Here is a 27265-nt window from a genome sequence, read left to right as displayed (position 1 = left end):
TGCTATATTTGCTCCGTTGCCCTTGTTCCTCTTCACTGCAAAGCCAGGCAGCAGAGATGGCAAAAGCTTCATCATGAATAAAACAAAAAAAAAAAAAAAAACAACCAAAAAAACCCAAGAGTAATTTCCATAAACAATTTACTTCAAATAAGGCAAGCAAGCAAGATTTGTCTGACCTTCCAGAGACAACTTTTTCCTTTGTCATCCCACTGCTTTCCACTACATTGCAACACACAGATGGAATCAATCACCAATTAGTCCCTTAACCTGCCCTCTGTGTTAAGCCTTAAATGATTTGTTCTCCAGCAGAGAAGCTTGGTTCATTCTCCTTCCTCACTTCACCACCACCCCATGCCCAAGCACGTTAAACCCTGTTTCCCTCTCTTCTTCTGGGATAGGGAGAGAGAGAGTCTGTTAATTTTTGAATAGCTGAATTTTCCAACTAATAAATCCTTTGCATGCAGCAGACAACCAGAAGCAGATTACTATATTAAGACAACTGTATTCACCTAAGCAGAGGGGAAAAGAAAAAAAAAAAAAAAAAAAAAAAAAAACGCAAATCAACATGAAACTCTGACAATCTGATTTAGCACATTTGGATTTGGCTGCTGGTTTTGGTATTTCTGAGCATAATCTTGCTACCCTAATTTAACAAAATCTTATGCGTAAGAGGAAGCTTTGTATTAGTCTGAATTCTATACCAAGAAGCCAACAAAAATTAAAAAATAAATAAAAAAGAGACAAGCTTTGTTCAGAAAAGTACTGATTTTATTGACTCAAACTGTATTTACACAACACATTCATATGTTCAATATCTTACAGAACTCTGTAAAAAACTGACTAATAAAACTGCAGGAGCCAAACTGAGTTTCAGACTCAAAGACACGGAACCATGAGTACCTTTTATGATATTTAAGTGGGTGTCTAATTTCACTGTCAACTTACATGGCAGTTCTCTGTAAACAAACTCTTAAAAATCAAAGGTGGAGGGAAAAGGGCCAGATGAAGGAGCTGATAGTTTTGCAAAGCTAGTACTTTGTAAGACCAGACCTTTGGCTAAGCATTCAACAATGCATTGTTTGATTTTTTTTTTTTAAACAGGTCACATACAGGTATACTTTAGATGAATAATCAAAAAAAATTATTTTTTTTAAGCTTACATACATTTTTAAAAAGAGACCAGTGCCACAAAGTTTGTACATGAATCTGAACAGTTTCAAAGTTTGAGAGGCTCAGTTCTGGCATTCCACTGCAGCTCAAATCCAATGTGTGTTTCTTCAGCTGACAAATGAGAGATGATCATCTTTTACCAGTGAACTGATGATCTCACATATGTAAATTGGGAGCAGAAAGTCCTTATCACTCTTCCACCCATCCCTAATACAGTTTGGTTGAATAAATATTTTTTTGTTTTGAAATACAAACTAGGTGAGTTTGTTTCTCTTCCAGAGTGCAAGTCAACATCACCACACACTTCGCAGTTAAAATGGCATCCCTCCTGTGATCTGCCTAGCAGCCTGTTCGTCTGTTGTCTCCTCTTTCTCTTTTTCACGCTCTTTGTTCCAGTCTTTAAGGCCTTCTGGTAGTGAAGTATCCTCATCCAAACTTCCTGTACCTTCAACAAATTCTTCATAAGTAGACTTTTCGGCAAATGGTCTTGGGCCAAGCAAGTCTAACATATCACTTTTATCAAGAACTTCCTTCTCCAGTAGTCGCAGGGCAACCTGGAATGGCAATAAGCTATGTCACATGTATAAAATACCTGAGTTGGTTCTCTGCTTTGGAAGAGTTTAAGCCAGTTTGGAAGCAAATTCAGCACCGATTAATTTGGATAGTTGCTCATAGTTAACTTAATACGTGATTTTTCTCCCCTGTGAGCACTGAGGTAGCAAATACACCATTTTTTTAAATCCTACTTTTAAGATTTAGCAAGGTGCGCTCTCAATGGGCCACCATTGCTGTTACTGTTGCTTCAGAACAGCAGTCTTTCACTGTTGCCAAAAGGCTCCTGATGCAAGACATTAAGCTACAGATTAAAACAAGCATTCCCTCCCTATCAAACCAGATGATTCAATAGGGCTGCTGTTATATTACAAGCTAGAGAGCACCATAAAATACTAATGCGTACCATACTGTATAAGTGTAGTTTGTAACCTTCTTGGGTCAGCGAGTGCACTGTTTAGCACAAGCCATATTCAGTGATCTTCTATCAGTATGGTGACCTACTACTCCCACCATTTACTGAATTCATGCAAACTTGTCTTCTTGTCAGAAAGCCCATCAGATGCCTATTATCCTTTTGCTGTATCAGGCTGTCTGGTGTGGAGGAATATGCACAAGGGTAATCTCAGCTGCAGCGAGGCAAATTACAAGCAGCCAAGGGGCAGAGAAGGAAGATGGTAGAAAGATACCTTTTATTTAATGTTCAAAAGGAATTCAGAGAAAGGAAATTATATGTTTTTCCCTTCTTAGAGAGTTTCTTTTAGCCTAATGAATTGAAATCTTGGTATTTTGTGTTTGGGTTTAAGTTTCATACTTGTCTAGTATGTCTACTAGCCAGCTTTAGTGGAGAGACTCATCCCTCCAACTTTCCAAATGAATATTAGCCATATAAGGGGAGAGGGATGTAAATCATGTTAACGAGAACCTCGGAGGGGTTCCAACACAAAAGGAAATTTCTATTTACTTATTTAAGTCTTGTGACACACTCTCAAGATTACATAGAATAGTTTTTGAGCAAGCTTCCTCACATACTCGCACAGTGACTATTTTTAATCTATTCAGTTCAATTTAGATTCTGCCTTACCAGCTGGAACTTGGTGGCTAAAAATATTGTAATGCTCACCTTCTCCACTTCTGCTTTCTTCTCAGTCAGAAGACTTAATGTCCTATCATAAGCAATGTTGATTAGCGACCGTACTTCTTCATCTATCAATCTGGCAGTTGCCTCACTGTAAGGTTTCTCTAATACCATGTCTCCTTGACGAGGGAGATCAAAGGAAATCTGCCCTACTTTTTCATTCATACCAAACTGGACAATCTGAAGAAAAAAGAAAGAGGGCGGGGGGTGGGGTGTAGAATAAAATCAAATTAAAAAAAACAAACAAAGGAGAGCTAGTAAGATTTTAGGGTATGTTGATGTAAATATGGTAAACAAAACTGAAAGGAAAAAAATAGTTTTGCTATGACCCGATCTTTTCCTCTATAACCAACCTTCCCCTGAAAACTCAAGTCTACCTAAGCTAAAGTACCTTAGTTGACTTTCACTTATTTCTTTTTACTGATGAAAATGAAGGGCAAATACCACCATTTAAAGGTGATTATTCACGATGTACACAATGCTTTAGTGTTTAAACACTAAGATATTATAGAAAAACACTTCAGCCTTCATTAAGCAGTAAAACTCTCTTCCTGTACCAGAAACAGAAGTGTTTTTACAATTCAAAATGCTTCCAAAGTCTAGCATATTCCACTCATCCATATAGAGAAGTTAAGTATTACAGTCTTGAGGATTTTGTCCTATCATGCAAAAATCATATGCTGTACTTCATCCCAAGGCACTCCCGTACAAAGGTGAAAATGCTTCTGTCTTGCTTGACTCATTACTGAATATTGACTCCTCTGGTTGCCAAGTATGGATCTTTTAAGTTGCATTTTACACTAGCAGAGGCTATTTATGCTACTATTCAAACTACTATTTATGTATTCACTCCATGGCTACTAGAAATTTCATGGTTACCGAAGCGGCACTTCTCTGCTTGGTCTTGCAAGATCAATATAGGTATGAGAGAATATTCAGAATTCAAAGAGATCTCAACATTAGAACTAAGCATCTTAACCTGCTTCCTTAAGAAAAGTGTAATACTTTTAAATAAATAAGGCCTCAGTTCTCTCTGGAGACAATATGTCTAGTTAACATGAACAGAAGTCTATACTTAAATATTTTTTAATTTAAAATTGAGTAAGAGTCACTGAAGATCCCATAAAATTAACATTAACAGGGTTTCATTACACATTTACTCCAGAACTGGGGCAACAAGAAGCATACCAGAGAGGTGAGCCTCTTATAAAATGACATCTTTTGTGCTGATGCCGGAATGGAATAACACACCTGTGTGTAGCACATAGCTACACTTAGGTGAGTCATTACACTGATAAGATTTCAAATTACTCATTTATGCTAGTTAATATGCATCTCTATACAACAGCATAATGTTTATTTATATAACTTTTTTTTGAAACTAGGCTTTTGACTGACAAACCTGATCAAATTGCATAACTTCAAAATATTAGTGTTAGGTAGTAAATAAAGAAAACTAAGAAAAAAGTCTCACTTAAGCACATACCTGAGCATATGCACTCTGGGTCACCTTCTTCAAGTCATCTTGGGCACCAGTTGTAATTCTTCCAAAGAAGATTTGCTCAGATACACGTCCTCCCAGAGTCATGCACATTCTGTCAAGTAGCTGCTCTTTGGTATAAAGATACTGTTCTTTGGGTAAATACTGAGCATAACCCAGTCCTTTACCACGTGGGATTATAGATACCTACAATCAAAATTAACAGAATTGCACTAAAAGACATAAAGCATTTTTCAGTTTGACTTAAGTTTTAATACCACAACTTACACCATACTTACCCTTTAATTCAGACATTATTTCCATTTACAGTTTTGCCCTCATTGTGATTTATCCTTAAAAGCCCTGGCTAGCTCTAAATTGGGATAACAACTACTAGAATATCTGGAAAAGAAAGGTAAGACCACTGTCATATCTTTTCCAAAGACTGTATGGTATTTTTTACACAATTCTTTTAGAGTTATGTATTGGGCTTTAAGTATTCTGTAACAGATACAACATTTCTGCATCTTTAGTATTCTGAATAGTTGGAGGAGTTTCCATGTTTACTAATGTCCTTCCTTCCAGCAGTGAATTGCACAAGATGAATTTTAAGCTTGAAAGTCAGATGAGATTAAGAACAGAGACAAGCCAAACTATAAATGTTAAAGCACATTTGGCAGATTGGGGTGCTTCTTCCTTTATCTTTGACTTATCAAGTTGTGCATCCAAAAGGCAAATTAAAACTAAAATCAGCCTCTAGATAATAATTTTTATAGTTATATTCCTGAAGAGGCATCTATCTGCACAACCTGGTAAGATTAACTTCAACCAGTGCTCTGTGCTAAAAGCCCCAGAGAAAGAGCAACTATCAAGGCAGGCAGACACATGGAAAGATAGGTCACTTTCACTTTCTAAGGACATTTATAGTACAAACCCTGTAACAGCTAAGTCAGAAACAGTTAAGAAAGCTACAAGTAGTGAACCAAAAAAGTACTCTAAAATCTACACTGTCTTTTGCGAGATTACATGTTTTAATACCCTCTGAACATTGAGGGGAGGAGGGAATGTGAAGAAGAGAAAAAGATGCTGTCCATCCTGCTAATAAATTACTAGTTCAAATTATTTTCCCTTACCTTTAAGAGTGGGTCAGCATGTTCCAAAAACCATCCTGCAACTGCGTGCCCTGCCTCATGATATGCTACTGTCTTTTTCTCCTCTGGTTGCAGTACTTGAGTTTTCTTTTCCAAACCTTTATAAAATAAAATTTATTAATATTTTCAGACGTACCTTTCTCCACTGAAATCTCTTATCTCATTTAGAAAGATGGGGAGCAATACCTAGATGCCATGTATACAATCTATTGATAAAGTTAAAAAACAACAAACCAACCAAGCAAAAACCAAAACTTGCAAGTTTTAGAAATTTGTATCTTCCAAGTTTTACTGTAACCTTTTCCTTGACAAGATTTTCTAGGTTCAAAGTGTAATTTCTTAAGATTATTTAAACATTTAAATAAAACATTTCCATTTTAAAAATCAAAGTTTTCTAAACTATTCCAGGCTAACAACAGTTAAAAGCATTGCTAAATCAAAACAGCTACTCCTTTTGCCATTTTTAAGCAATTAGAAAATTCTCTCCCTACCCCTTTCTCCATTACAGAAGTCAGCAATATAGACAGGATACTTCTAAATCTCAAATGTGTTTAGGAGAGGGGAAAAAAACCAAACAAACAAAAAAAAAAACCAGCCTTGAAGAACAGGAAGAAGACTCAAAGCATTGCTTTACATATATATATATAGCGGACAGCATATATATATATATATATATGTGTGTGTGTGTGTGTGTGTGTGTGTGTGAGAGTGTGTGTCTATATATACACACACACACATATATTAATTAAAAGGAAGTCACCTGTTGTATTACAGTTTGAGAAATGATTGACGCAATTCACCTACCTCCAATAACTCTTTCAATTGCTTGCTCAAAATGCTTTTGGTTTATAGCATCTGAGAGATGCCTTGCAGCAATTAAAGCAGCTTCATTACAAACATTAGCAATATCAGCACCTAAAAGCAGAGAAGGCATAAATTACTGATCCTTTTCAACAGTTTTCTCTCAGCCTATCACAAAGATGATCTTATCTAGAATTAATTTTCTATAGATTCTCATAGAGCTTGAAAATCAATGCTCTCTGAAATAATTCCTTACACATAGCATAGTTCTTTAAGAAATATTTAAATACATGTACTATATTTATAGGCTTTAGGATTTTTCTCTTGGGTAGACAGCTACCAAATAGAGCTTATTATGAGTGAAGTACTTGTTTAAACGATATATCCTACCTTCTGAACGTTTTCTGTCTGCAACAGACTATACTTAAACTACTATATATTTAGCAGGATAAGTTTCCTACATATAGATCCAGTACAGCCTAGACCTTGATGTATCTTTAGAGGATATCCGTTCACGTTACTTGGTTTCAAGTCATCCACTTCTTATTAACATCATTTGCAGTAATGCTATTGAGATAATTTAGTTAAAACATTATCACTGCAATTGACAATCAGACCTCAGAAAACCAGTTTTATACAGACCATGAAAACGGTGAATAATTCCACTGCTGGTCAACACAGATCTTAAATGGATTTAATTACAAGCCAGTAATGAAAGTTCTCACATCCACTCTTAATGCAACACAAGGTTACAGTACATTTTCCAGGGAGAAGTTTTTACATCCAGAAACAGAAATTCCCCTACGGAATATTCACACAAACTCCACAAAACCCAGGTCTCCTCTAGCAGTGTTCAAAGAATTGAACAAACTTATTAAAAGGAAGAATACGCACACAAATGATAGCAATGAGAAACCAGGTAGGGAAATAAAATACCTACAGCTTATACAGGAAACGCAGAAGAACAGCGGCATTGAGTCACTTACCAGAAAAACCAGGTGTTAGTGATGCGAGTTTTCTTGCTAGATTATCTTTATTTAAGACAGTGTCTAATTTCAGAGGTCTAAGATGAACTTTGAAAATAGATGCTCTTCCTTTTATATCTGGGGGTCCTGTAAGATTAAAGAGTACATTTTTACTTCTCATATATGTTCTAACTGAACGTGTGCAAGGCCGTTACATATGTAACTAGCTGCAGTGATTTCAGTAGTGTTCTGCAAATGCAGAAGTATACAGTGATGCAGATAAAACTTACCAATGTAAATCTGTCTGTCAAAGCGTCCTGGCCTCATTAGAGCAGGGTCTAAAATATCTGGCCTGTTAGTACCTGCCAAAATTACTACATTTGTGGTTGTATTAAATCCTGTTGAAGAAATGTAAAGAGAAAACGTGTATAAATATAGTTTCTAGGGGGGGGAGAAGACTGTCTGCTTTACAGGGCCACACAAGAACTGACAGTTTAAACAAGTGATCTTAAATCTGAAAATACTTCCATTTATTAGAGCATTGTCCAGCTCTTCATACCAAGCAAAAATAATGGCCCTGGGCTCTGCTTTGTGAAGTACTATATCAAATCCTACTTTATCTTCAAAATGCTGGTTTTTGTTGTTGGTTTTGTTTTGATTTTTTTTTTTTTGTTTGTTTTGTTTTGTTGGGTTTTTTTTTCCAGACAGACTGGTCTCATGCAAATAATTTTTTTGGCCTATTCATCTATGACAAAGAGTTATCAAATGCAGAATGATGGCTCTTTTTCCTGAACAAATTTTAGCAAAACATCAGGCTGCAGCAAAATGAGTCATCATTCTTCATTTCAGGAAACAAGGAAACACACTCAATTTATATTTAAGCTAGAATCCAAATCTCAGTTAACAGGTCTGAACACGTGCAGTTGTTCTTTCCTTTATCCTTGTTATTATAATGTGAGACATTCAATACTTACCATCCATTTCTACTAGAAGCTGATTGAGCGTGTTCTCTTGTTCACTTTGTCCTCCAAAGTTACCCCTTCCTCTCTTCCTTCCTACTGCATCTATTTCATCAATGAAGAGAATGCATGGGGCATTTTTACGAGCAAGAGCAAATAAGTCTCTAACCTTAATAAGAGAACAGAAGGTGTATCAGATTGGTTTGTAATTGTTCAGAGATGGGGGTGGGTAGGAGGGGAAGAGGTACATCACTAGCAGTATCGCTGTGATTGAGTATGGTTATGAGTAAGTGTTCCCAAGCCTCCAGTCAGCTTGCAAGGCAACAGTAGGTTATGCCGTAACTGCTGCCTAACAAGAATCACTAAAACAGAGGCCCAGTGGCTGACAAATCCTTTCTCAATCCACAAATTAAGAACGTGAAACAACTTAAGAGCCTTAAGAAATAACCACTTTTCCTGATAAGTGAAATACATCTTCAACTTCAGCTCTAAAAGCCGCCAAACTTTGGAGATATAAAGCAAGATTTCTCTTTTAAGCTCTTATTTAATGCACAGTATTACAAGCAGAACTGGAATGCTAACAGGCACACTACCACACAGCAGTTCGTCATACCAAGGAAAAAAAATCTTGTAAGTTTTCCTGCAGCTAGAACAGGGTGAGGTAGTTCCGGCAGTGAACTTAAGGCTTACTTACAAGTGCTTATCATTGTAATCTAACAATATACTATTATAAACATTGACTCTGCCTCTCCATTACATGGAGTACGAAAACTGAATTCACCTCCAAATATTTATTTGGAAGCTAAATTAACTTCTAGAAGCCTGGAAAAATGGCTAAGATGTAAGCAAATAATGGAAATTTTTTTTGGACTTCAGATAAGTAAAGACATTACTTATCAAGTTCTACTGTAGTAGCACTGTGTACAGCACAGTGTGATTGGCTTTAAGATGCAGCATTACAATGTTACTCTGCTTGCAAATGTATCTGAAGGACCTCATAAAACCAGTTCAGCAAGTTAACAGACCTACAACTGAGGAATGGAACTGGAGCAAACAGGAAATGAAAAATTATGGAAGAATTTTGACCTGAGTGGGAATTACATGCAGCTCAGAGATTTACTATTTTGTACTTTAGAGATGGTTCCTCAGATGACAAACAATATAGAGCAGATGTGAAGAGATACGAATTTTGGACAGTACGCTCTACTACAGAAAAGTAACTCCGATTTGTAAACAGAATTTGAAAAAAAAGTACAATCAATAAAGCATGAAGGAATGTGATAAACAAGGAAAAAGTGTCAGATGCTCGAAATGAACTATCTTTTGGTTGGAAAGAGACAGAGATCCAGAAAAACACAACTCTTTTTCAGATGGAACAAAACTAAAAATTACCCTAATGCATATACACACACCCCCGCCACACACCATCAAAGGAATCAAGGCTGTGTAAGCAGTTTTAATTCTAGCATATCCTAAGTTACAAATAATCAATTTAGCATCATTAACAACTGTCCTATTTACTAAATGCACAGGAAATGAAACTAAAACCCTCTCTCATGTTGTTTTCTACAGGTATCGGAAATTATCAACTGTGTTGAAACCTTGATTCATAGCCAAAGCAGCAACTGTTATGTCAACAGATTCCACTTTGCAGTAAAAGCTGATAACCATCTCAGTACCGTTATTATTTCAGGATATCTAATCCTTTCCCAGAGGATATGAATCAGTTTCTTTTCTTACTGTTTCTCAGTAAAGTCCCTTCTACACCGTGTGGTCCCCTTTTCAAGTCCCACTCATCCTAGATACAGGATCACCATCTCCATGCCCTCTGGCTTTCAGTCACTTTTTTCAGTCACCATCTATGTTTTCTTACCCTGTTACCCATTTCTGCATCTGTTTCTCCAGTCTTTGTCTATACCCTCCTCCCCTCCATAGCAGCTCCTTTTGACAATTTCCTTACACATTTCCGGTCTCCCTCTGCATCCTCATTGAAGCCTCCACTCCCACCTAGCTTCTGCATTTAACTCTCTGAACAGCTCCTGTGATTCTCAGTTCCAAGCTCTGTGCCTACCTACCTCCACGTGTCCCCGATTCCCCTTCTCTTTTTTCAGAAGACCCAAAATTACCTTGCTTCGCTTATCTTTTCCCACCTATATTATTGGAAGAAGTCCAGCAAAAGCCCATCACGAGAGCTAGGCTTGCAACAGGCATGTGCATGCACAGCTGTGACAAACTAGGGATCAAATCTTGGAAACTTTATCTGATAACGTCTAACACATTCAGACATACAAAAGCTGCAGTTTTTCAGGGCTTTACAGAACTTGGTCAAAATGAGTTTTCCTATGAATTTTCATAGGACATAAAACCACATTAAGAGCCATTCCCTGTCAAATTTCAAGTTCAAATCAAGAACCTAAAGTATTTTCATTTCATGCTCGCAGAATTAGTTTTTAAACATGAGTAAAAACTATGGTACACTTCCTTAAGTCTGTTTGCAAAATTTGTGGCAAACAAATCTTACTTTTCCAAAAGCGTGTCCAAACCTTGCAGGATACTTCTTAAGGCGCAAGACAAGATGGTTAGAGTGTGGTGAAAGTATGAGCTGTTGGAAGTGAAGTATAAACTTTGGACATTATAAGGAACCTTGGTTTTTTGTGTTACCTGCCACATTTGTAAAATATTATATCAGTAACTTGTTTATAGAATATTTTTTGGCAGATTTAAGTGTTCTTCCTTCCTAGACAGGAGAAGACAGACTTAAAACTGAATGTTTGAAATATAGTTGTAATAAAAAATAGTTCAATTAAAATGGATTTACTGGAACATAACTTAATATGTTTTTAATGAGCTACTTTAAGAGAGTAAAGGCAAAAGAGCAGAAAAAAAAGTTACACACATATGTTTACTTATTTAAATCACCTGATCTTCTGAAGATCAGTTGTTAGCTCCATGACCCTTGGGCTCCTAGTTCAACTAGAACCTCATCTGTGTGTCCGAGACAACTATTTATATCTAAGAGTTTGACGCCACAGAAAGAATAAAGTTCTTCACCAAACAGGAACAATTTAGAGCAAGAGCAGACATTCCCATAGCAGTAGTCAAATGAGCTAGACATTTCTGACTCAGCTAGTAAATTTACTTCAGAGCACAGCTTGTACAGTTCGGTTTTGTTTTCTTAAGGTCCTGCAAACAGGTAAACCCTTAAGGTCCTGATGGCCTACAACCACACACTGAACTGTGTTAGTTCCTTTTATGAAAGGTACATCTACGATTCTTATGTTTAGACAAGCATCTGGCATCACTTGCAAGTAGTGTGCCAAGATGACAGAACTTCAGCTACAATCAAACTGTTTGCCTCCCAAGCTTGACAACACCCTTTCAACAACCAATAATGAAACAAAAGAGCAAGGCCAAAGACTTACTCGAGCTGGACCCACACCAACAAACATCTCTAAGAACTCCGAGCCATTGACTGTGATAAACGGTACATTAGCTTCTCCAGCTGTAGCTTTAGCTAGAAGTGTTTTTCCAGTACCTGGAGGACCAGTCAAAATTGCCCCCTGCAAGAGAAACAGGTATATTTTCCTCATGAAGAAAACATAACCCTATGAAATATCTTACTTGAAAGATCTACATGTTATGATGTTGAGTCCACTGGCTCTTCTTCCACCACAGTCAAAACTGTGCAAGGAAACAAACTGAAGATTGATCACTCATTTAAACCAGCAAAAGGAGAAAAAATAAAAAAAAAAATTAGCTACAACATTGCCATGGTGTCTTAGATTTACGGGAATGGTGTTTTATTTGACTGACATTAAAAAAAAAAAAAAGAAGAAAAGAAAAGAAGAAGTATGTCATCAGATGGGCTCCCACGACAACACAGCCAAACGACAATTCTGTAACAGTTACATATAACAGTGATGGTACGCATGCATGCTATGTATCATTTCTGACCGATGTGAACACAAAGTATTCCACAAGGCAAATCTTCCGGCACCACAGTTATACTGTTGGAACCTAATGCCTATTTTTTTTTTTTTCTGACTGCGAGAAGAACGAACCTAGAAAGCATTACACATGTAAACATTCCTAGTCCAATTTAGAATACTGAGAACTACCAAAAAAATAAAGCCTTTATGTGCCAAGTTGTAATTTCCTTACCTTCGGAATTTTTGCTCCCAGATCCTCATATTGTTTGGGATTTTTCAAAAAGTTAACAAATTCCATTATTTCTAATTTGGCCTCCTCACAGCCAGCTACATCTTTGAATTTAACATCTATTTCATCCTTAAGGACTTTGGCTGTGGTTTCACCCACGCTGAACAGTCCACCCATTCCGCGCCCCGTTCGACCTAAGCCTGCAGGACCTCTTCTTAATGTGTACAGTAGAGAACCAATAATCAAGATTGTAGGCAGCAAACTCAGCAGAAATGATCTGTGGAGAAAAATCAAACAAAACAGAAAACCACATATATTACAGAAATTCATTACGGCATATAACAGGCAAAATGTTCGTTCCAACATAAGCAACCCTTAAGTTCAGGACAAACACTCTATTAACTTGTAATGTTTACGTTATTGCAAGTTGTTGAGATTGGGAAATAACGAAAATAAATTTGAGAACAAATAACAGGCCAAAAAAGCTTTTATAACTATAATTAAAGGAAGAGTTGGAATTAATTTTTCATTGTCCATCCTCCTTCCCTCACAATCCTGGGAAAATGTATATTAATAATCTTAGAGGGGGGAACATATTTCTACACTTGTTGTTTAAGAAGTGACAGTTTTGATTTTTTTTTTCCAACATTATTTTTAGTTTATTTTTAGACCAAACACATTAAGTGACATTGAGTTTTGACAGAGGAGAACTGCATTTCCTAGTGAACAGAAGTAGCTAATTTTCTGTACCCTTCAAAGGTAAATTCACAGGACTAGTTTATGAAAATGTTTATATTTGTTGTTGTATTAGGTAGCATGTAATTGGTGTATGCTACAACTTCAGGCAGAAATTTCTCTCCAAAGCAGAATCTTGCTGTTATTCCCTTAAGGCTTTCTCCATTCTCTTCTTCCAATGTCTCAGTTTCTCTTCCCAGTGGTTTTTTGTTTGTTGTTGGGGGTTTTTGTTTGCTTGAGTTTTTCTTAATTATTCATTGCCCATTATCCTTCACTGTCTGTCCTCCAGCTTTCTAGCACAGCTCTGTACAAGCCAAAAATCCTAATACTAACACAGTCCTCATTATCATAGTATCTGAGCACTGCACAGAGTCACAAGGCCTTCAAGGAACAGCTCATAAGTCGTTCTGCCAACACTCTGTAAAAACAAAATGCTGAAAAGAAGCACTACCATAAGTAAGCACAGGATTTCCAGGCTTTACTGATAACCCACATTTCCGAGATGAAGAGGAAAAGAAGGATTTTTCCCTATTCTGTGGTATTGAGTAGATTCAGATTCAGCAGGGAACAGCAGTATTCTGATCACTTAACTGCTGCTCTCTCCTGTTTCCTGTGGCATTTCTGGGGCAGAGCAAGAAGTTATGGGCAATGTATCCTATGAAGAACAGACACCAAGGAAGAAAGTGCCAGAGAGGCTGTGGTCAGAGAGAGGTTCAGCAAGTAAGAGATTTGTGTGAGGCTGAAGAAGACATGGGAACTGACGTACTTTTCCCAGTCTGCTGTGAGAAGCCTCAGGCTGACACGCAGCCTCTTTGCACAAGCACAGCGTTGCCCCATCCACTCATTTTTTCCAAGATTTGTTTAAATAAAGACTCAACAGGTTTATTTATGGACCATCCTCAAGAGCATGCCCCATTAGACAGAAACACAGAAGTGAGGCAGTGAGAGTTTATAGAAGAACAGGGAACAGAAAGCCTCTATCTGAAGTTGCAGGATGGTCCAGAGTTAAGGCTACCATTTTTCCTGTTGCCATCAAGACAAACAGGCAGCAGCAGCTTGGTAAAACACACTGGAGAAATAAACCAAACTTTCCTCTCTGTCCCCAAAAACTGAAATACACATCACAGTATCAAGAAAGAAAACACAAGAGAGCCAGCAAATGAGCCTTTATCATAATTAGTGATACGAGCTACTGCACCCAAAGCTGAACTCCCTGATGGTACAAAACCTATTTCATAGACACCAGCAGGAGTAATTTTCAAACTTCTGACTTGGATCAAAAAGAAAACCGTTCTTGTTATACTAGATTATATCTGTTTTCTAAGCCATTCAGAAAACCACATCAGAGAAGCACTTCTAGTCTCTTCTAAAGTCCAGGTCAATAAAACTCAGCTACGTGAGACTGATACAAGGACTACAAATCTAGTATTGCAGTATTATTCCCTACTGGAGAAGCAGCAATGCCATAAATCTGGTGTCAGTACTATTTTTCTTAACCAATTTAGAAATTAGAAGCATGATGTGTCTTCCAGCTCCTGCTAGCAGGCAGGATAGCGTGATTAACTTAATCACCAATTTCTTGCCTTTTTGCAAGGCCACAGAATTTGACTTCTGCTGTATTTATGGGCAGAAATTGGTGCCTGTTACATCTCGGTTAATATACTGTAGTTCTATGCTGTAATTCTGTCCATTCAAAAATCTGCATGAGTGTCATCTCTGGAGCTCTACTGCTGTGCCTGGCTGACTCCTGCTCTAGTACAAGTCACTTGGAGGAAGGGCTTAAGTGAAGGAAGAACTAATTGTAAACAAACATTTATGTAATAAGCTATATTTAGAGTAAGAGGATATGGACTTCTACATAGATAAAGTACCAAACAGCTCCTCTTACAGTTAACATTCAAAAACAAAACCATGATTGTTAGTCTGATAATACTGCCACCTAGTGAAGCATAAGATACATGTCTTAAAACTCTATTCTACTGTAAACACAGTAATTTCTTATCAGAAACTTTTTTTAAAGCAACTTCTTACCCGTCACTCTCTGTTGAGTAGACTACAGGCAATCTGTTCTCCACTTCTATTCCTAGATCTTGCTGCACAGTTTCAAGATTCCGTTCAAAAGTGTCCACACTACCAATGTTAAACCAGACGTACTGCTATAAAAAAACAAACAGAGATCACCACAAAGTGCCCTATCTTATTCCAGCTTCATTACAAGCCAACTTCTTCTAACACATACACAAACAACAGAACAGATCTGGATGAAGTGTAAGTTCTCTTATAAAGTGTGCAACTGATGCAAGGTGCACCTAATAAATCTAAGGCCTACCAACCTGAATGTACTGTATCTGTCATCGCTTCTCCAAAAATCATACACCAAATAGTTTTGGGACACTTTAAATAGACTGAAATCCTGACATTTTCTCCAGGAAGAAATGGAAGGAAAGTAGGTAAACAGATCTTCAGATGGAAGCTATGCAGTCAGAATAATAGAGTACTGAACGAGCAAACACAGCAGCCATATAACTTACTGTTTCACCCGAAGGTCTCAGCCTTTCTGATTAAGACAGACAACTCTCTACTTTTGGAGTCCATATAAGCTTTAAAGTTAGCTGCCTTCACAAAAGACAGCATGAGGTTCTACCATACATTAAAAAAAAAAATAAAAAAATCCAGACATTCCTTTTAGTTTTGAGATTCTTTTTTTTTCCCAAGAAAATCTCCCCTTTTGCACCATAGCCTGCCTGATTTGTCCTTACTTACCCTAATATTGAAAAATTTAAAAAAATAAATAAAATTTAAAAAAAAAAAAAAGAGAATTGTCCTAAGTATTAACTGATTGAGAAACGAAACTAAGGCAACTAGTGGTATGTGGGCTAAAGAGGAGGTGTATAAATAAGTCACACTGAAACTCACTGATTAAGTAATTGCTGCAGATTTCACTTTACCCCAGAGGGACTTGCAGACCTTGTTTCAGAAAGTTAGTGGAGGGAAAAAAAAAAAAAAATCCAGCACCTAGGACAAGGTAACCAGATAAGGCTTCTCTAATGCCTCTTCTAAATTTTCCACATTGTATACAAGATTTTTTTTTTTTTTTTTCATTTTTAAATAGGTCCCTGCCATTGAGTATTGCTCTATGAAGAGCTTTCACCTGCATGAGCCTGTTCCTCACTCTGCTGCTGGAAAAGTAACTCCCTGAAATAAGTACTTTTCTCAAGAATGAGAACTCTCAGCTTAGTTTTAAAGACTATAGTTATCAAATGGAGACAGAGTTAAATGTTTCTTTTTATTTTTCAAATAACTGGCTAAAAGCAGTCTGGAAGAGAAAAGATCCAAAAGTATGTACAATTAAGTCTGTGATTTTCTTGAGCAGATCGAAAACAGCAGTTAAAAATAAAGAACCTTCAGCAATTTCTCACTCTTCCTGTTTGTGTATTTGTATTAAAAGCATGGTGCTAGAAAGGAACCACTTGCGATAGTTTTAAGAAATCTGTGGCAAAACAATCGGTAGAGTAAAACGAAAAACACACAGGATAATGTAACAGTAAGGTAGAAAACATGTTTTAGACTAAGAGATTATTAATGTTCCAGATCAGTTTTTCTGCATCAACTTTACCTAAAAGATTGCTTTGCTGTTTCTAATGTCTCATGTACATGTATTAAATGCGTTTACCCATTCATGAGGAGATTTTCCTGAAACAAAGATCACTCTAACAAAGCGCTTGTTCACCACTTCAAGTCTGTCCACCTGCAGGAGGAAAGAACAAAACTTGTGATGTGTTTGAGTGTACAGCCACTGCACTTTCGTCACAGCTAGCAGATACGAGTAACAAATATGAACCTGTTCTGTTTTCCACTAAGGAAAATAAAATTCATGTTGTAGATCAGGATGGTTACACAATCTACAGTTTACCATTAAGGAATGGCATGAGGAATCATGTCTGTAATCAGTAAGCAAGGAATATTGGCGCATTAGAATTTAGAACGAAAGGACAACCTCATACTCTTGTTCAAGGAAAAAACCCAAGGCACACTTTAGCTCAAATTACAGATACAGTGAAATAGTTAAACAATACTTAACTATTTCAATGGTCAAACACTAAAAGCAATAGACCACACGACTCCAAACTCTTGTAGCAGCTTCCAAAACAAACCAAACTGAACAGAATAAGGGAAAACTTAACTTTGCTCTTACAATTGTTTTCCCTAATACAAAAGGCCTCCTGTGCTACCACATTAAATACAATAACATCAATTAGATAAAGAAGAATTTTGTTGAGACAACAGATACCATACAAATTAAAATCAAGAACTGAGCCGCAGGTTTGCAGATATATACTATTGCAATATATACTATTAAGCTTTTTTTTTTTAATACATGAATTCTCAAATGTTTAGTTTTTTGAATTTGACAGGGTCTCTTCAGAAGGCAACTAAAGTTTATTTCCATTTTCTCTTCCTCTTTCCAGAAAATAACTGGTTTCGGCATCTTAAAAGCATTTAAAACTAGCAATGGTTCTACAAGTTGGGCCCGAACTGTACACAGATTAGTAAGGTTTCCCTGAACTCGCAACCTGTGGCCATTTCTGGCAGAACTGAAGCAAAACATGAGCTAAGAAGCCACTCGAGATCTAGCCTGACTTCATGCAAAACTACCTGAACATCTTTGTTTTGAAAAGCGTATAACCCCAGTAGTGCTGATGCCTTCTCCCCATTAACTGTCCAGCACTATGGCAACCAACAATATTGATGGCTACATATCTAGCTTATCGGAATATCCAGACTACATCTTACAAAGACCCAAGAGACTTCGTTTTGTGCAACAACCCACTTTCATAATGCTGTTCTGCAACAAGAGTTCAGGCTTCGTTCACTAACAGCTAAACTAACATTTTTACTGTGCTAGTGTCTTATTGCTTCACAACAAATATAAGCAGGAAAGGTTTTCTTTTCCACAAGATGCACACAGAATTGTTAATTAAGAACAGGACTGTAACACGCAGCCTAGGCAGAAGGGAAAAAGCATACGGAGCAGCTCTGCATAGATCAGTTGGACAAGAAAAGGTAGAAGACAAAGAAAGAAAACCTGTTCAGCAATTTACCAAAGTAATGGAAGAGTAGGAAGCATGCTGTTAACACAAAATCCCAGCTTTGAAACCTAGAAGAGGAAGCAAGCCAATGTTTTCCTAACCTGCAGGTGAAGCTACAAACAGGGAGGTAACAGAGCCAAAGAACTAGTGGTTCCTGAACTGGAAAAGGCCTGTGTAAAACACTCAATCTCCCCAACTTCAAGGCATCACCAACCTATTACTCCAAGTGTGGAAAGTTGCCAAGTTCTACAAAGTGATAGGACACAGATGATAAAATTGATTGCTCCAGTAGTGGATCCAGGAAAGAAGGAAAGAAGAAATAATAGAGGATAAAACAAATAAAAAGGAGGCTGTTTTACAACACAGTTACAGCAATTTCCTGTCCTTCGAAGGGATCCTTCAATTCCCCACCCCCACCTTTCTGTTTGCACTGTTGCTCCTCAGATTTTGAGGAACTGATTCAAGGCATGAAACAAGCAGGACACTTTTTTCCAGGGGAGCAGGATCATGGAAGGGCTTAAGGTTAGCAGTGAGTTTCTTCTGAGGGCAGCTCGTGTGTCTGCTTAAGCCATTAAGTCAGCTTACCTGTACTGTAAGACAGTAAACTAGCACCAACACAAGCTATTCAACAAAGCAGTTCTGTCCTGAGCTGCTCATTCCCTCTCCTGTCTTGAACTGACACAAATCTTCATACAGCCATCCAGAATATCAGATCAAGGAACTGATTAAGATGAAAGCTGATCCTCTTCTCCCTCAAAAGTTACTCTTAAGCCAGTTCTCACTTCACAGATACATGAATACAAGCATCAGCGGGGATGCAGAAGTAACCATCTTCAGCACACCAATTTTCCATTTTGATTCCCCTCACTACTTACCACTCCTTTAGAAAGGTAGTTATTGACAAAGTCTTTCCAGGTGATTTCTCTCCCAGGGACTCTGAAGAAGAAGTAATATACAACCATTGTCCAGAAAAAAGAACTTCCCACGACATACATCCGAAACTCCCTGACATCCCATGGAATGTCACCCTAGGAAATGGAGGAAAAAAAAAAAAAAGTTTTAAAATCTGTAATACAGTAAGAACAAAACAAACAGGTTCTAGTATCTATTTCTGGCTTCTGTTCCCTGCCCTCAAGGTTACCACAGAGAATGTCAAACATTCTCAAACAGCATATTTAGTTGAAGGCACAGGCTTCAGTAACTTCAGATATAACTGAGGAATTACATCAGTAGAAAATCTTAAGCGTTTTACAAATAGTAATTGAACTAATTTTTGATCTACTAACTACTTCTATTAAAAAAAAAAGTTTTGCTGTTATATGACCTTTCTCTGTTCTGAAATAATACTGACTAACAGTAAACTACATTTAACAAGCATTGTGCGGCCAACAGGTTTTGCAGATTGACATTCTGAAACAAAATACAAAGCTTTTAAAGACCTGAGGCTCCACTTATAAGAATACTGACTACTAGCAACCATATTCATATAGCTTAAAACTCCATTAACTTTCCTGAACCAGAGTTAGATGCCTCTGAAGGTACATACACAACTGTTATTTATGAAAGGCTCTGAGTGGGGAGCCACCTAGAGCCAGTTACTATGAAATACTAGGCACAGGAGGCTTAAGGAGGATTTAGGCAATCAGAATACGGCCCTAAAAAGCAAAAATCACACAAGGTTATTTCATGGGGACAAGACAGGTAGTACCATAAGAAAAATACTTGAAAGTCAAGACCTTCTGTAATCTGGTCCACCAGTTAGTTTCTTCTTTCTTGCCACCTTTTTTTCCACCACTGCCACTTCCTCCACTACTAGTCCCACTAGGCTGTCGGGCACTAGCTTGCTTTGCTTCTAACAAAACCAAAACATAACAAAAATTACATCTTTACATCTTACACCAATCTCACACTAGTTTTTATTAGTTTTAAAATTACAGAGTTGTTCTGAAGAATGAACTAGCGTGCAATGCTACAATAATTAGAGGTTGTGAGAAACTGCATTTTCCATAGAAAAACAGATCTACAGTTCATTAACTGTCAGAGACATCTATTTCATACAGTTATGATCAGAAGAGAAGTCTGTTAATTGTATAACTGATGACACTTGGGCACCAAGAACTGAAAAATGTCCCAAATATAACAAGAAGTTTGTTAGGGAGACTGCTTGAAACTTATTTCTACTGCACTAATCCAAGATGTGCAAGATTATTCCTAAACATTTTGCTGGGGATTGGATGGGGGGGGGGAAATTGGTGGGGTTTTTTGTTGGTTTTGGGGGGTATGTGGGTGGGTTGGGTTGTTTCATTAAAAAAAAAAAAAAAAAAACAAACCACCACAAGCTCCAAGTAACATCTCCTTCTCCCATAATTCACCCCTCCAGTAATACTGTGGTCCTCTTAAAGGTAAGAGTTTACAGATATCACGTGTTGGCATCCTTTTTAATATTCTAGAGACAAGCACAGCACAGTAACAGCCAACTGCAGCTGAGGAGTTCCTCTTAATCATTCCTCTACTCATCCAACTCACAAGGTGCCCATATGGCATAGCATAATGTCATCTGTCAACATACTCAAGAGGGTGAGATGGAGCACAACGCTACCATATGCTCCTTCCAACCCTAACTCTTTCAAGAGCTTGGTATTTTTGGTATCTAGGCATGACACTAGATTTTACCATTCAAGGCCTAGTGGAAGGAAAACTGCTGCTGCTATCACTGCTGTCATAAGAGTCTCACAGGGTTGCTGCCTCTCATTCTCCTTGGAAGATGTGTTATATAGATTCCTGATACAATGGAGTGGCTGTTGCTCAAAATTGCTAATAACTTCCAGATTCACCCCCCTCCTTGTAAAGACAGGGCAGCTTCTAGCATTGCCACTACTAACTCCTCTTTCAAGCAGCAGGGCACGTGGCTGGTCCTGGCTAAAGAGCTGGTTCTGGATCCTCACCCAGAATGACAATTCTGGTTATTCCACACAACAAAATGGGTATTTTAAGCTTGCTCTAGGAAAAGCTGAGAACTATACACATAAAGAATCTCTGACTGCATGACTATATTAACTAATGGGAAAGAGTAAAACAAGAATTTAAGGACAGTATTCCAACAGAAGCGTAAGAGAAAATAAATGTTATTCCAGAAGATACACATTGTATGAAAGCAAAATAATGTTTAAGTATAGATATAATAAAAACATATCAATTTGCACTTTTAAACTAATCTAGTGTGGAAACATCTTCTCTGAAAGATAAATAAAAAAACCCACACCCACAATGTTATGCTAAAATCTAATCTACGGAACACACGCTCCACAAGAACTGAAATCAAGTAACTTTTTGTACCTTTTGTTTCTCCAGCTGTACTTTTAGATCCATTAGCTTTCTTCCCATTGGGAAAATATTTTTCAAATCCTATTAAGAAAGAGTTAAAAGAGCTCATAACTGTTTTTTAGTTTACAATTCTGTCATTACACTTCAGTAGTCACAAGCTGAATGTATACAACAGCAAAGAAGCTAGCAACATACAGATTGCTAAAATGGTTTTGTTCTTGTCTTTTTGTTGAAGAGCTCTACTGGGTTCCCATAAATAAATCTACTACTGCTGACAAGAAAATATCAAATGTATTTAGTAAACTAAAGTAAAGCTATCCTTTAAACCAGAGATAGACAAGCTTAGTTCAACAGAAAATTGCACTGCATAGCATGAAATTGAGCAAACTGCAGTCATTCTTCAAGCTCCTAAAAATCCCATAAATCAATGTTCCATCTCAAGATTAATAGCTGGTCAGTACAAGAACTTATTTCCCCACAGATAATAAACATAAATGGCACACAAGTGCAATTCTCAGCAAGGAATGCAGTCTGCTTCACTTCACTGATCCAAGTCGCAATTACCTTTGGGAGGTTGAGAGAAAAGCCTTCTGCAAGCAGCAATTACACTTGCCAAGACAGTACTTCTGTCAGTAGTAACTCCAGTAGTAACTTTCTCATGGAGCTGAAAGATTAAAAATAAATATAAAGCAACAAGAAGGTGCTACAAGAATCTTCACGCTCTCTAGTAGTCCCGAACTGCAATGAGTCAGATACTACTTTACAACAGGCACTTTACAATAGACTTCATAATAACTGCTGTGGACCAGAGAGTAAGACAACAATGGAAAAGTCAATCAAATGTGTTATTTCTAAAGCAAGGAAATTTTTATTTTATTTGTTAAGAGCAGAGTTTCATCTTACATACAAATACAACAGTCTACTAAAAGAGAAAAGTCAAGCAGGAAACACTACAAGCTATGAACATTAAATACCTACACACTGATCTCTATGGGAAATATTTCATAGTACCAGTTGAAATACACTTAAGTGCAACACTAACTGTGATGGTACAAGCAAGATCCACACAGTAACATAACATAATTCAGTAAAGAATCGCAACTTTTTCCAAATAGTTAAGAATCTGTAACTTCTGAATATGAAAGAACTACTTGAATCCATCCACCTAAGAAACCAACACAAAGGAGGAACACCAGTTCTAAAAGCAGACCTAAACCCCTACGTAGGTAAAGATCCAGTTATACAAACACAACAAACCCAAGTCTATCACACCTTGTTCTAAGACTGTTTACTGTTATTCAAAATTTAAATGCAATGAAAGAAATATGAATATTTTAAATGACTAATTCTTAAGAAAACTTTTGGTATCATAACTGAATACTTACAACCAGAGTAAACTGCAACTTTATTACAGAGAAATCAAATCCCCTTTCTTCAAAAAGGACGTATTTTTAAATAAAATCCCAACTTATCCCCTTCTAAGAAAAAAAAATAATATTATTCATATCAAGATTTCCTCATAGGCTAACTTACTTTCTGCCTCCATTCCCTTCTGCCCCATAAAGGCAGTCAGTATCCTTCTATTTTTGTTAGAAGCTGTTTACCTTAAGACTCAAAGAAACAATTAAAAAAATCCAAACAAACAATAGTGAATAACAGGTCCTGGAAATGTCCACGCAAGACAGAAAACATCCATCTAGGACTAAGACCTCTAGGACTACATCTGTGAAGGAAAACTCAATGTTAGCATCTCCATAGCAATTTTGTTATAGTCCAGTTACAATGGTTGTAGACAAAACCTATTTTTGCATATTAAACAAACTTGTAGGATACTAGATTAAGTAAGATACTAGATGCTAAGACTACCCTAGGAATGCTGGCATATCATTAATTGAATACTAACTCTCCTGAAGCCTTCTGTCTGGGAGCTTCCCCCTCCACTCCTCACTGAATTACAAAATCCATTAGACTTATTCTGAGCAGCCATCTAGTTCCACCTGCTGGAACCAAGAGGAATACCAAAACATCCTTGCTTTTGCTGTAGACTGAGCTCAGAATTCTTAGGCTGCTTGATCCAGCCATTATTTTGTGCCATGACATGGCTTTGATTAAGTCGGATACTGAAAATTCAAGAGGCTATTTTACTGACCATGAAAAGCATGTGCAGTGCAGGCAGTCTGGAGAGTAGCTAATCTAGAGACTAGTTACTAGGACAAATACTCTATTGGACTAGCATATAATATATTTTATATATATATATATAATATATATACACTAAAATACTAGTCCAGTACTCCAACATGAGCAATTGCATCTGTGCTCCTAGAAGCTTTAGGACAAGTGGGATACATCTGTGTGGGAAACGAAATAAACAGAGCTTGCCACAGCCCAAACCATCTGTAGTTCAAATACAAAGAGGCAGTGAATGTTGCACATGAAACTCAAAGACATGTCCAGTAATACTGGCTTCTCTTCTATGTCACTGGTCTCCTACGACACTGAAAAATTCGGGAGTTATTTATTCCGCAAGCTCAAATTACTTTTTATTTGTAAAGTGACAGGAATACTCAGAAGCCTTTACTATAACTAACATAAAGCAACTGCTCATATTTAAAAGAAAAGCTTGAGTAAGCCAAATCCTACTGCCTGGCCCAGCTAGATGAGCATGGGTTTATTACAGAATTAAGTTACAGTTTAATCAGGTTGTGGTGGAGGGAGGGAGGAGAAGGAGGGAGCGAAGGAGAGAGAAGAGTAAGCAGATAGAGCTTTGAGGCAGATCTGAATTGATGAACTGGTTTGTTGCTGGATTGTCTCCACAGATCCTAAATTCTATGAATAAATGCATAGTCATCTGTCAAGTTAAAATGCTGAGAGCTGAGTGTTTTGAAGTTGCTCTGTGAGAAAGCTGAGCAACTGACTTCATGGCACATTCAGTAAGTCACCTGACTGAGCATGGGAGGCATGCTTTCACGCTCCCGACAGGGCTAGGTGAGTCAATCTACCGAAACACGCAGTTTCCTTTCACCATAGCATTCCACAAATGCAAAAGCTGTTAGAACTAAGCTACACTGGTAACAACGGCTTGAGTTTGTTGGGTTTGGTTGGTTGTGTGTGGTTTTTTTTTTTCTTCCTCTGTAAATAATCAGTATGAAAACTGATCACATTGATCCCGATACAGGACCTGTCCCTGGGTTGTCTGGCAATGGGAATGCTACAGCAAGCTTAGCTGATAAGCACACCCACTGCCTAAGCAGAGGGAAAGCAAACAAAGCACATTTGGACTGGATGCTGTTTTGGGTTATCTAGCAGGAAACTCTGCCCAGCGTCTCTCAGTTGGAGATGAAAGAACTGTCACAGCTTAGAAGGCAAAAAAAGCCTATCTATTTTTTCCCCCCCAGGCAAACTTTGTGATACCTTACTAAAAAAAATCCAAGACTTGTTTTTTAATGGAAGTTAAAGATAAGCAGAGTACACAAAGGTCAGTTTTCCAGAAAGTGTTACTACTCCAGAGCATAACATAAACCCACGATCTGTAACACCAAAGAACTGCCTTTTCCACAATTCAAATATTAAAAGAAAATAGGGAATTTTAAATAAGCAGAACTACTGACATTACAAAGACTTTGTAACTCTAATCCAATTTTTAAAAATTGAGGCTACACAAAACAAAAGCTGGAAGTCTACATGCTACGTAAGCAAAAGACCAAGCATTAATTCTACAAAGTTACAAGTTTACAGCTTTATCCATAAACAAGTTCCAAATTAAACAAAATAAAATTAAGCCAAAAGTCTTAATTTTCTAACAGTCACCAAACTATTCTAAAAAACCCATGCTGGGGGAAGGTGGAGACAGAAAGCTGGTAAAGAAATCTAACTTAATCCAAGTTACTCACCTTTTTTTTTTAAAAAAGAAAATATATATATATAAAAAGAGTAATGGTTTTTATGAAAACAAAGTTCCTTGATTTGTTACCTATATATACACCCCAGAATGAATACAAAATTCCCTTCATAGCTCCCATGTTCCATTCCAAGTAAGAACTCATTAAATTTTATTGACAGAAACAAGAATTAGCTTCCTGACAGACTGGCAGTACTGCTGACAGTGCTTTATTTATTGTTGGAATGATGTTCAACTCTGACCAAAAAAACCCACAAATTCAACAATAAAACCAAAATACATTTATACTTACAACTTAGTTACTAACATCCTTATGTGTGCTCATCTCACAATTATTACTATCCTAGTGATAACCTTCATACCTACAAAGGTGCAGTTGTTCTCCACTACAGGATACAGAAAAATTAAGCAACCTGCCCAGGACATCGTTGAAAGATGCAGGAAGTAAGCATCTCTCTTTTCCCAAGCTATAGCGTAGGCCTGTCATTCCTCTGATATGGTAGGGCTGACGAGGGCAATACACATAACAGCTCACAGTCTACACCATTTTACTAAGAACAAAGACCCAGCCATCACAATGTATCAGTTAATACTAGAAGAGCAGGTTCAAATCCGTACCACTATTGCACCGTGCAATCCCAGAACGCAAACAACTGACCACTTGCCTTCTCTTTTTCAGCTGCCCTGACAACCCAAACTCCCAAACAAACGCCTCAGCCCACAGCACAGATGCTATGTGCAGACAGCCACAAACCCACCTACCGCGAATCACCACCCTGAAAAAGCAAGGGAGGTACTTTTGAATTAGGTGGAACGCAGCACTTGAAAACCCGCCGGGAACCCGGCAATACCGGCGGGGTGCGGCGGCAGCCGCAGCTCTCAGGTGCCGCCTCATCCTCCTCCTCTGATAAGCACGGCTCTTCCTCGGCCGCTCCCGCAGCCGAAGCACCCGCAATGCCCGCGGGTGCTCCCCCCGCACGGAGCTCGGCTGCCGAACCAGGAGGAGCCGCACCCACGCCCCTCCGCCGGCCCTCGCTCCCCGCCACCCAAAAGGGCAGGAACCGAGCAGACGGGGGCCGCCTCCGCCCGAGGCGGGTGAGGAGAAGCCGGGGAAGGCCGCGGGGAGCGGAGACGAGCCCTCGGCCCCGAGCAGCGGAGGCTCTCCCCCCGCTCTAGGGTCCCAGCCAGCTGCGGAGCCGCCCCGCGCGTCGCCATGGCAACCGAGACCCCCTCTCTCTCCCCTCCCCTCCCCTCTCCCCCCGTGCGTACAGCCAACGGGGACGTGAGGAGGGGGGGCGGCGGCCGGTTAGGCCCGCGCCCTGCCCCTCACCTGCGCCAGGCAGGGCCTCGCCCCCAGCAGGCCCCTCCCGCAGAGCAGCTGTTGCAGCAGGACCCCAGGAAGTCCCCGGCGCCGGCAGCTCCCCCGCGCCAGCAGCAGGTAACGGTGCGCCATGGCCCCCGCCGGCCGCCTCGTCCCGCCGCGTCCGCCGTTCCCGTTGCCCCACCCCCGCCTGCGACGTCTGACCTCATCGCGCTGCCGCGTGCATTTCCTCTACGTCCGAAGGACCCCTCCGAGCCCCGCCCCCTCCCGCAAACCCCGCCCCTTGGCGGCGGCCGCCTCTCGCGCAGCCCGTCTCCCTGCGTCTGGCCACGCCCACGCTCGTCACCTCCGCGACCTGCCCCCTTCCTCGGGGCCGGGCTGTCCGGCGCGGAGGGCGGCGGCTGTTAGGGCGGCCCGGGAGGTGAGGGCGGCGGCTGGGTGCAGTTGCTGAGTCAAGGCGTGCGGGTGGTGCTGCAGCCGCGGCCCGACCCGGCCACCGCTGCTAAGAAGGGCGGGGCTG

At 38.8% G+C, this 27265-nt stretch overlaps 1 protein-coding gene across 2 annotated transcripts; it reads right to left on the bottom strand.

Moving 5' to 3' along the window:
* Nucleotides 1-746: 746 nt before the first annotated feature.
* Nucleotides 747-26896, bottom strand: AFG3L2 (AFG3 like matrix AAA peptidase subunit 2). 2 transcript variants are annotated; one of them, XM_086740600.1, is made up of 17 exons: nucleotides 26755-26896; nucleotides 22088-22187; nucleotides 21536-21604; nucleotides 19936-20051; nucleotides 19075-19227; nucleotides 16783-16857; nucleotides 15141-15265; nucleotides 12378-12651; nucleotides 11639-11776; nucleotides 8232-8385; nucleotides 7548-7655; nucleotides 7279-7404; nucleotides 6296-6406; nucleotides 5474-5589; nucleotides 4347-4547; nucleotides 2846-3040; nucleotides 747-1724 (listed from the first exon to the last, which is right to left on the bottom strand). In XM_086740600.1, the coding sequence occupies exons 1-17, from the start codon at nucleotides 26875-26877 to the stop codon at nucleotides 1482-1484; spliced, it is 2427 nt and encodes an 808-aa protein (XP_086596726.1). In that variant the 5' UTR covers nucleotides 26878-26896; the 3' UTR covers nucleotides 747-1481. The 2 variants fall into 2 exon arrangements, with proteins under 2 accessions (XP_086596726.1, XP_086596727.1); XM_086740601.1 differs by having other exon boundaries at nucleotides 15141-15262.
* Nucleotides 26897-27265: the final 369 nt, after the last annotated feature.

This window comes from Chlamydotis macqueenii, chromosome 2 (assembly GCF_036417535.1).
Source record: "Chlamydotis macqueenii isolate bChlMac1 chromosome 2, bChlMac1.mat, whole genome shotgun sequence".
Taxonomy (NCBI): Eukaryota; Metazoa; Chordata; class Aves; order Otidiformes; family Otididae; genus Chlamydotis; species Chlamydotis macqueenii.
The sequence above is the reverse complement of the archived record's forward strand: the minus strand, read 5'-3'. Positions and strand labels throughout refer to the sequence as shown.

Bases quoted from the DNA above. Each gene is read 5' to 3' on its own strand.
- AFG3L2 (XM_086740600.1), bottom strand. From the start codon at position 26,877: ATGGCGCACCGTTACCTGCTGCTGGCGCGGGGGAGCTGCCGGCGCCGG. The intron at 22,188-26,754 runs GTGAGGGGCAGG...TTAATCTTTCAG, and splicing joins CGAGGCCCTGCCTGGCGCAG to CTCCATGAGAAAGTTACTAC. The intron at 7,405-7,547 runs GTAAGTTTTATC...TTAATCTTACAG, and splicing joins TGACAGACAGATTTACATTG to GACCCCCAGATATAAAAGGA.